The 10,617-nt window shown below is 53.0% G+C and overlaps 1 protein-coding gene across 1 annotated transcript; it reads left to right on the top strand.

Moving 5' to 3' along the window:
• The first annotated feature begins 3,604 nt into the window (after positions 1–3,604).
• Positions 3,605–9,578, top strand: TMEM37 (transmembrane protein 37). The gene is made up of 2 exons (XM_040228968.1): positions 3,605–3,718; positions 8,622–9,578. The coding sequence occupies exons 1-2, from the start codon at positions 3,698–3,700 to the stop codon at positions 9,210–9,212; spliced, it is 612 nt and encodes a 203-aa protein (XP_040084902.1). The 5' UTR covers positions 3,605–3,697; the 3' UTR covers positions 9,213–9,578.
• Positions 9,579–10,617: the final 1,039 nt, after the last annotated feature.

Below are 10,617 nucleotides of genomic sequence, written 5' to 3'. Positions count from 1 at the left end.
ATTGCAACTACTTTGGAAAAGAGATTTCCAGGAATTGGATTATCATCCACTTTTTGGTCTTTAATGGTTGGCTTTGGAACTGTCATGGCACCTGTGGGTAAGTCATTTATCTAATGTGTTACAGTGAACATATACTAGTCTCAAAGTCTAGTGGGAGTTGTACTTGTCTACCATCTTGTTCCCATTTGGTTCTAACCAGTTTATGTCATGTTCTCAGGCTGCCCTACCCTCTTCCCTTCTGTTTCACTGGCACTGTGGAGGGACCTTGGAAACCCTGGTACCCTATAAGTCAAAGGAAGGGCTGGCCCAGGTGACCAGAGTGGATGCCTGGTCCTTGGCACAAACTCCACCTAGACTTTGACTGTGTCTTGGGCCACACGCAGCATATGGGATCTAGTTCTCCAACCAGGGACTGAACTGGTGCCCTCTGGAGTGGAAGCATGGAGTTTTAATCACTGGACCATCAGTGAAGAACCTGGGCTTTCTTATGACCATAAAATGATTGGAAGGGGACCATCACTTCCTAATTATTATTCCTAAGTCATTTCTGCTTCTCCAGAGATCTTACTCACAAGACATGTCACTCTAATTTCCATTGATTCAAGACTTTCTATTCTTATCAAAAAAACATAACAGGCAGCATACACACAAATGTGCCTGACCACACACAGAATCTTAGGAAGAACAAAGTGGGCGATAGGTTAAGGGATTTGACAAGGTGTCTTAGGCAGTACTGGAATCAGATGAACATCCAGGGAGAAGGGGGTGGGAGCATTCAGTGAAAATATCCTTGGGTAAACTCAAGTGACCTTCCCTGGTGGCTCAGATGGTAAAGCGTCTGCCTACAAAGCGGGAGACCTGGGTTCAATCCCTGGGTCGGGAAGATCTCCTGGAGAAGGAAATGGCAACCCACTCCAGTATTCTGGCCTGGAAAATCTCATGGACAGAGGAACTGGTTAGGCTACAGTCCATGGGGTCACAGAGAGTCAGACACGACTGAGCGACTTCACTCACTCAAACTCAAGTGAGGGGCTTCCCTGGTGGCTCAGATGGTAAAGAATCTGCCTGCAGTGTAGGAGACCTGGGTTCCATCCCTGGGTTGGGAAGATTCTCTGGAGAAGGGAATGGCTACCCACTTCAGTATTCTTTCCTGGAGAATTCCATGGACAGAGGAGCCTGGCAGGCCATAGCCCACGGGGTGTCACAAAGAGATGGACACAACTTAGTGAGTGAACAACAACTAAAGACACAAATGAAGTCACTGGGGAGCTGCCTGTCTGCCTGAATGAGCCAGATCATTTAATTCACCCTCCTTAGTTAGGGGGCTTCCCTGGTGGCTCAGATGGTCAAGCGTCTGCCTGCAATGCGGGAGACCCGGGTTTGACCCCTGGGTCAGGAAGATCCCCTGGAGAAGGAAATGGAAACCCACTCCAGTACTCTTGCCTGGAAGATTCCATGGACAGAGGAGCCTGATAGGCTACAGTCCATAGGTTCACAAAGAGTGGACACTCTGAGCAACTTCACTTCACTCACTTAGTTAAGGAGAAAGGAGATCTTGCTTTACCTTAAGGAGGAACCCCCTCCCTGTTCATCAACACACACCTTCCTACAACTGAGAAGGGAGGGGAGGGTCTTAGTGGGAATTCACCCTTTTGCGGGTGGGGACTTGAGAACTCTGGCCTTGTCAAAAGTCCAGGAAAAACAATGAGTTTTGTTTTGTCCTGTTTGCTGTTTCTTTTAATCCTTTTTTGACCACCACCTGGCATGTGGGATCTTAATTCCCCAACCAGGGATCCATGCCCACTGCAATGGAAGTGCAGAGTCTTAACCACCTGGACCACCAGGGAAATCCCTGTCATTTGCCTTTTTGATGGTCCCTGAGGCAGCAAGGTGACTTCCCAGGTGGTGCTAGTGGTAAAGAATCCACCTGCCAATGCAGGAGACAAAAGAGGTGCAAGTTCCATCCCTGGGTCAGGAAGATCCCTCGGAGGAAGGCATGGCAACCCACTCCAGTATTCTTGCCTGGAGAATCCCATGCACAGAGGAGCCTGGCAGGCTACAGTCCACAGGGTCACAAAGAGTCAGACATGACTAAAGCAACTTAGCATGCACGCAGGAGGTGGCAAGGAGGCAGGCAGGGTTGTACATTCTCCCTTTGGGAGGGAGGGGGTGTTAGGGTTAGGGTTGCACATCCCTCTTTGGGGGAGAGAAAAGTGATACAGGAAAGACTGCCCTGAAGATTCCACTATTTTCACACTTAACTGAGGGCCTGGCAAGACTCTGATCTTTCATGAACATTATCTCATTTATTAACCGTGGCTCAGAGATGCTTGCTCCTAGGAAGAAAAGCTATGAAAAACTTAGACAGCATATTAAAAAGCAGAGACATCATTTTACCAACAACAGTCTGTGTTGTCAAAGCTATGGTTTTTCCAGTAGTCACGTTCAGATGTGAGAGCTGGACCATGAAGAAGGCTGAGTGCCAAAGAATTGATGCTTTCAGATTGTGGTGCTGGAGAAAACTCTTTAGAGTTCCTTGGACAGCAAAGAGATCAAACCAGTCAGTCCTAAAGGAAAGAAAAGTGAAAATGAAGTCGTTCAGTCCTGTCCAACTCTTTGTGACCGCATGAACCATATCTCACCAGGCTCCTCTGTCCATGCGATTTTCCAGGCAAGAATACTGGAGTAGGTTGCCATTTTCTTCTCCAGGGCATCTTCCCGACCCAGGGATGGAACCCAGGGCTCCTGCATTGTAGGCAGATGCTTTACCGTCTGAGCCACCAGGGAAGTCCAAATACTAAAGGAAATCGACCTAAATATTCATTAGAAGGACTGAGGAAGCTCCAATGCTTTGACCATCTGATGAGAAAAGCCGACTCACTGGAAAAGACCCTGATGCTAAGAAAGATTGAAGGTAGAAGGAGGCGGCGACAGAGGATGAGATGGTTGGATGGTGTCATCGACTCAATGGACATGAGTTTGAGCAAACTCTGGGAGGTGGTGATGAGGAAGCCTGCCGTGCTGCAGTCCGTCCAGTCGCAAAGAATCAAACACGACTCAACGACCGAACAACAGAGAAAAAGAAGAGCCCGGGATCACACAGTACAAGGTGCTGGAAGCCGCGGAGCCCAAGCGGGCGCTGCGCTCTAGACGCCTCTGCCTCCCCTGACGCTCAGGCGGACACGCTGGGGCGGGATCGGGTCCTGGGTCGCTGGCCTTCCGCCTGCGCGGTCCTGGCCGTTGGGAAATCGGTGCCGGGCGCACAGCAGTCCTCAGAGCGAGGGAATAACTCCAGGCCTGGATTTCTCGGGTCCGCCGACCAAGCCTATACTTCTTGGCCTTGTCCTGGCTTCCCACCCCTCCCCAGTGGCTCCTTCCCGCGGCCCCGCTGATTCTGCGTCCACCCAGGAGCCCGGGGAGGGGAACAGCCCCGCCGGCAGCCCCGCCGGCAGCCCGGCCGGCAGCACCAAGTTTGCTGATACCCAGGGCCCCTCCCCGCCCCTCCCTCTGCTCCCCGCCCCTCCCCTCCCCTCCCTTCCCCGCTCCGCCCCTCGCTCGCCCCGCCCCCGACCCACCCTGCGCCCCCGGCCCCGCCCCCTGAGAAGAGATTCCCAAGCCGCGAGGGTCTGCCTCAGCAGATCTGCGCTAGGGATCGTGGAGGCAGCTGGTGGGAGTTCGCGAAGAGCTCGGGTGCAGGATGACAGCCCTCGGCGTTCAGGTGAGCGAGCGGCCGCGGTGAGAGCGGTAGGAGTGCCCTGCCGGAGTCCGGGGGTTGGTCAGGAAGCCACCTGGGACCACTCTTAGGTCCTTCGCACACCCGAGGCTCCCAAAACTCTCGGGGTCAGGGGGTTGTCTTACTTCTCTTTGGGGTCCTCTGTTTCCATCGGTTAGGTTTAACAGAAGGGTCCCTCTTAAAATGGGGCGCTTTTTGGGGGCGGAGGATGGACGGAATCCACTTGAAGAGTGAGGTTCGCTCCTCAGAGGAGGAGACATGTCTCAGGAAGCCAGAACTTTCCTGAACCCGGGCCAGGAGTACCATCTCCCCTCCGCAAAACTGAGTTTTGTAGGGACGGGGACGGGGGTGGTTTCGCTGGGACGCGCGGAAACCTGGGAACAGATTGTAGTGAGGTGAGGGGCCGGCATTGCAGAGATGAGGTTTCTCAGTGATGCGAGGCGTTTGTTGGAGAACCTGCCCGTCTCCCTCCGCCCCTCGGGCGTGCAGTTCTACCCGGCGGCCGAACTTCCATAGCGGACGCGTCCCGCCGGCCCGTGTCCCGACCTGGCGGGCCGCAAACTCAGCCCGCGAGCGCTCAGAGCGCCACAGCACTGACCCCAGAGCTCCGCCCAGTTTACAGATGCGGAGGCTGAGGCTCAGGTGAAGTGACCTGCCGGTGGCGGCCAGCTCAGCCCCAGAATCGAGTGAGAGCCAGACTTGACCCGAATAGGACAAACTCCACCCACAAGCCTCCCGCAAACCTCCTGCGGCCGGGATTCAGCAGCCCGAGAGCGGGATGCAGCGAGTTACTCCCTACTGTTCTGGGCATAATCTGAAGTCCCGACCGGTCTGCCTCCGGATCTTCTGCGTGGAGGGTGGGATCGGGTGTGGTCGCGCCTCGAAGGGCCAGCGGCCCAGCTGGGGAGAGACTCGCAAACAGGATTCAGATGGGTCCGGGGAAGTGAGTGCTAGATCAGAAACTGCGACAGGATTAAGGGGTAGGGGAGAGCTTCTTACCGGGCTGGGAGGGGCAGGAAGACTGGTAGCCAGGTTGAAGGACTTGATTTTTAGCAAGGATGGAGAAGGGAGTTGGGAGGGTGGGCGGAAAAGATGAGGTTAAAACCCTGGAGCGCTACTGGCGGGGCGGGGGTGGGGGGCGGGGGCTGTCTGTGCTTGAAGATAGTCGCTGACTCTTAGGAGCACTTAACCACAGGCCTGGGACTGTTTTATGCAGTTGCGGAGTTCAGAACTCGGTTCAACTCCACCAAGAGGGCAGGAGGCAAGACTAGTTATCTCCAGGGGTAAATAACTTGTCAAAGAGCTAAAAACCAAGCAGACTGGCTCCTGTACTTCTCTGATCAGTGTCCTGGGGTCATGCTGGCGAGAATGGGCTTACTGTTTAGGAAGCTGTAGAAGGGATTTTCTGTGAGGCTCAGTGGTAAAAAAAAAAAAAAAAAAAAAAAATCCGCCTGCCCATGCAGGAGACCCAGGTTGACCCCCTGGTGGGGGAAGCTCCGGAGGAGGAGGAAATGGCAAGTCCATTCCAGTACTCTTGCCTAGAGAATCACAGGGACAGAGGAGCCTGGCTACAGTGAGGTCCCAAAGAGTGGGACACGACTCACCGGCTGAGCACAGACGGGATTTCCAGCTGAAGATAAGGGCCTGACCTGGCCTTGGGCTGAGTGGGCAATGGGAGGTTGGGGCAAATAAGGAGGGAGTGGTGATGTGGAGAATAAGTAGTGGGCAGCCCAGAGTGTCTGCCTAGGGGTTGATGGAATCAGATGGGGTCTTGGGTTGTAGAGGAAGACAGGATCTTGGCAGTGGACTCAGCGGCCCAAGAGTGTCAAGAGACACTGTTCTACAGGTCACTGGAAATCATTCAGGGAGCTGGATGAAAAGGGGAAATGCCTCTTCATTTTTTTTTTTTTTTTTTTTAGTGGAGAAAGTCCAGGCCCTAAGAGACTAAAGTGACTTGCCCAAGGTTACAGAGCTGGGCTGGGCAGTATCAGGGACAGGGCTCAACTGCCCTCATCCTCGGTGGTCCAGAAACCTTCCACTGACCATGCTGAGGCTCAACTGCCCTCCAGGAGAGGTTCAGCCTTGGATGGCTCAAAGCTCAGGTGTGTGTGTGGGGGTGGGGGGTGAGGAATGAGGACTCAAGATGCCTTATTGGTCCTAATGTTAGGACTAGCTGTAGTAAATCAGGACTGCTCATGTGCCAAGCATCTTTATATACATAATCTCATTTAATCCTTGGGAGTTTTATTGGTGTCAGAGTTTGAATGATGCCCTACTTTGGGATGGGAGGGGGGAAATGACCTGATGTCAGCTGTCTTTCTGAATGTCTGAGGGCCTGGAGATTAAAGTCCAGTCTGTGCCCAGGACAGGTGGGGCTGAGCGCAGGACGGCATGTGCTTTTTCTCCAGACAGCGTGATGTCCAAGGTCAAAAGAGCTCTGGGTGCTGTATTCTTATGACTTGTTGCCTGCGTCTGGGGTTTTCCCATCCTAGAAACTTAACAACTTCTAGGGGTGTTAAAACCTCACGAGGTGCCTACATGGCTATGCTTTCCTGCAGCAGTCACTAACTCCTACAGAATGTAGATGACAAACAAGAGTCAAGGGGGTTAAGAAACCTTGTTGCAAGGACAAGCACCTTTATGGTTTGTAATCAGAGGTTTCAAAGCTCCCTTGGTTTTCCTAGCAGTAGAGCCAAATTTTCTATTGAAATCCAGTACAGACTCAGATTCCCAGTGGCTCTGGCAGGAAAAAGGAATCTGATGGGTTGAAGTGAGGAGCTCCCCTCCCCCTGCTAAGAGACAAGGAAATTCCCACCTGAATGCTCTTTACAGCACACCAGGCTGCCTTTATGTCTGGATCTGTATCGGTGTCCTTGGGTGTCCCTCAGTCCCCTCCACTCCTTTTCCTCACCACTATACTGAGCTCCTCACAGGATGGCCCAAGTCAGTATTTATTGGCAGCATGCATCCCCACCCCCACCTCCGCACACGATAGCTGTTGAGCCGCTGTGCCAGGCTTTACTGTGATGTAGGTCAATGCTCTTGGGCAGGTCCCTTGGCCTCTGTGACAGTTGCTGTCTTTGCATACCCCCCATGAAGTTTCCTACTCCACCAGACTAGTTTGTTCTTTTTTTTTTTAATGAAAAAGCAGCTATTTCTTTTCTTTTTTTTAAAGTGGTGGCGAGCCTAGAGGTTACTCTTGATAACGGTGCCCAGGCATCTCATTGCAGTAACTTCTCTTGTTGTGGAGCACGGGCTCTAGGCTTAATTGTGGCACTCAGGCTTAGTTCTTCTGGCATGTGGAATTGTCCAAGACCAGGGATTGAATGCTTGTCCCTTGCATTGGCAAGCAGATTCTTATCCACTGTACCACCAGGGAAGTCCAGACTCGGGTTTAAGGGTGAAATGGGATCCTAACCTTAGGCAGAAGTGCTATCCCTGGGGCTGCTACAGTGGGCAGGTTAGCAGGCAGCCTGATGTTCCTGCTGGGGCTCTGACCACAGGGTCTCCCAGGAGTGAGGCCTTGTTTTCTGCCCCTCACTGAGGGGGTGGCCCAGGCCTGCCTCTGGAAGCCTCTCTTTGCACGTGGGTAGGGCTAACCCTAGAATCCCCTTTTGGTTGGTTTCCCTAGCAGTGATCATCACGCTTGAGTTTTCTGCTTTGCTTACTTCCCAACCAAGGTGTAACCTGGGCTGCCTCCACACTCTCTATAAAGGACATAATTTAGGACTGGGCAGGAGATGGTTTAAAGGGAGCTTCAGGTGAAAGCGGCAGTGGTTGCAAGCTTGACGTTCATTTATCTCATGGCTCTTGAGTATGGTGCCAGGTGCTAGGGAAAGGCCCTGGCCTCCTGGAGACCTCAGTCTCTGAGTGAGACTTAGAAACTTGTCAGAACGGTTCCTCTGAGAGTGAACGGTTCCTCTGAGAGTGACTAGAGGGAGTCCCTTCTGGGTTGGGTGGTTACGGAGGCGGTGTTTTAGTCGGGACATGAAGAATGGAGAAAGGGGGGCAGCCAGAAGAGTCTTTCAAGTAGAGGAGCCAGTAGGTGAGGAAGAAAATTCTAGGCTTGTCCTCGGCATGGGAAGAGGGCTGTATGCCTGAGCAGGGTGGTGGGGAGGATGCTCTGGGTGGGCCATCTAAGGTGTGCCACTCTTGAAGCATTCCTTTTGCTTCTGGGTTGGGGGACCGTGCCTGGAGGGTGCCTCAGAGTTGTAACAAGAGACACCTCACTGGGTGCTTGGCCCAGGTTGCCAGGAGAGAGGACAGTGCACTTTTCCAGGGCTGAAACCAGAGACTGAAGGGGAGCCCCAGGGACTCCCCTTTCAACCCCAGAAGCTGCTGGAACACCTAGTGGTGGCATGTGCTGGGTGGGGTACAGGGTAAGCCAGACTGAAGGGTGAAGTGCAAACATCACTGAGCACCTGGGTCCTGGCAAGTTCAAAAGGTACAGATTAGGATGAAACTGGGGGAGACCAGGAGCCAGGGGAGGAAACCATCACTGATGTGCTAATAACTCTGTGTAGTGTTCTTGTTTCGCATATAAAGAAACCAAGGCTGTCTGCTGGCCCAAGGTCACAACAGCCAGGTCAAACAGGTTTTCTGACTTCAGAATGGGCTAAAGAGTATAGACAGGCAAATGGAATTTGGGCTTTTTATTCATTATAAAATCATTAAAGAAAGGGCAGGGAACTCTTTACCTGATAAATAACTGGATCCACAGACAGTGCTTATAGGTCTTGAATGGAGGGTGGGCCGGGAACAGGCAGGATGGGAGAAGGGTTCCAGTGGCAGTGGGAATCTGAACCTCATGTTGTGGGTCCTCCCTGAAGAGGCTGGTGGGATGTGGTGGGGGGCCCTCCCTGACATGCTGCCCCATGCTGTCTTCCAGGCACAGAGGCTGCTGGGCCAAAGGAGGCCCCACCGGTCCTTCTTTGAGTGCTTTACCCGAGCCCTCATCATCCTGTGTACCTCCCTGGCTGTGGTCCTCTCCTCCATCTCTGTCTGCGATGGCGAATGGCTCCTGGCAGATGACCGCCTCTTCGGACTGTGGCGCTTCTGCACTGCCTCCAACCAGACGGAGCTGCACTGCCTCCGAGACCTGAGTCAGGCCCAGGTGCCCTGGCTGGCCTCGGGCATGGTTGTGGCCCGCGTCGTGGCCACCCTGGCCGTGGTGGTCGCCATCTTTGGCCTGGAGTTTCTCATAGTGTCCCAGGTGTGCGAGGACTCCCTCGCTTGGCGGAAGTGGGCTCTGGGCTCCACCCTCCTACTCATCTCATTCATCCTCTCCTTTGGGGGCCTCCTGAGCTTCCTGGTCCTTCTCAGGAGCCAGGTCACGCTCTTGGGCCTCACCCTGATGTTCTGGAGCGACTTCACAGCTTCCTTCCTTCTCTTCCTGAATGCTATCAGTGGCCTGCACATCAACAGCATCACCCACATCAACAACAAGATGCATCCCTGGGGCCTGCCTACAAAAGTTTAGGACCCTCCTCCAAGGACATCAAGTTACCAGAAAGCCTGCCTATGAAGGGACTTTTCCAGACTTCCCTGGTGATCCAGTGGTTGCAGGGGACACGGGTTAGATCCCTGGTTGGGAAACTGAGTCCCACAATGCCGTGCAGTGTGAGGGGTCGGAAAAGATGAGACTTTTCTAATTCCAACATGTGACATTCAAATTGATGCCTCTTGGCCTTGGTGTGTTTGGGCCAGTGGCCCAGGGGTCTTTGCAGCCGGTCTGCAGCCCAGAGGTCAGGTGGGAGCCTCCATGCCACCTGCTGCACCAGTTTACCCACAGCCATGTTATATAGGATGTTGATTTTACAAGAATAAACATATTTTAAAACCTTTACTTGAACACTTCCTGGGATGGGAATAGACCTGGAAGCAGCTCCGGTCACTGGTGCCCAGGCCGGCTGCACAGGGAAGCACAGTTCACACCTGTTTTATTGACCCTGCTGGGATGTGGGCTGTAGGGCCCCTGGGCCTCCTGGGAGACTAAGAGTGAATCATCCTTCCAGCAAAGGGTGTCCAATTAGTGCCTCAGACTTTCTTCCACCAGCTCAAAGGGCCTTTGCATTTTCCCTGCTTTAGCTTTGGTCATGCCAGGGAAGCAGAGTTCAGGATTGCTTGCATATAGTAGGCTTTCAAACTATTTGACTTTATTTGAACCCTGCCCTTTGAGGGTACCCAAAATCCCAGGATAACCCCTGCTTCCAGCAGCTGGCTGTCCCTTGAGGACTCTCCTTGTGAGTACTGCCTGAAGCCCTTTGAGGAGAGCTGCCTAACTTATAATACTGGCCTCTTGATGTAGGGACTTCCCCGATGGTTCAAGCAGTAAAGAATCCACCTGCCAATGCAGGAGATTCGATCCTTGGGTCGGGAAGATCTCCTGAAGGAGGAAATGGTAAACCACTCCAGTATTCTTGCCTGGAAAATCCTCATGGACAGGAGCCTGGCGGGCTACAGTCCAAGGTGTTGCAAAGAGTTGGACACAGCTGAGCACATGATGAATGGATCTCTGACATAGCATGTGCGTCCATCTTTGGTCAGGGCCAGATAGCCTCAGTACCATTTTTGATCCTAGAGCACACTCCAGACAGCACGTATCTGGACTCCACGGGGTACAGGGAACTGGCCAAACCTTGGATAATGATTAACAACCAGCCTAGATACAGAGGCCTGCAGGTGAAGGAGACAGGAATCAATGGAGATTTCCACCCTTGCTGGCCGCTTTATATTTTTGTGCATTAAATTGCCCCCTTTTCAGTCCCTTTTCTGCCCAGTAGGTGGGGGTTTTTTCCGCCCTCAGCCTATTTCATTCTATACTAGCCCCATGCCCCTCCCTGACCTGATGAGCTCAGGCCTTCCCTGGTTCATTCTGGCCTCAT

Source organism: Oryx dammah, unplaced genomic scaffold (genome assembly GCF_014754425.2).
Source record: "Oryx dammah isolate SB20612 unplaced genomic scaffold, SCBI_Odam_1.1 HiC_scaffold_27, whole genome shotgun sequence".
Lineage (NCBI taxonomy): Eukaryota > Metazoa > Chordata > Mammalia > Artiodactyla > Bovidae > Oryx > Oryx dammah.
Note: the sequence above shows the minus strand (reverse complement) of the source record. Positions and strands in the feature narration are given on the sequence as shown.

Bases quoted from the DNA above. Each gene is read 5' to 3' on its own strand.
- TMEM37 (XM_040228968.1), top strand. From the start codon at position 3,698: ATGACAGCCCTCGGCGTTCAG. The intron at 3,719-8,621 runs GTGAGCGAGCGG...GCTGTCTTCCAG, and splicing joins TGACAGCCCTCGGCGTTCAG to GCACAGAGGCTGCTGGGCCA.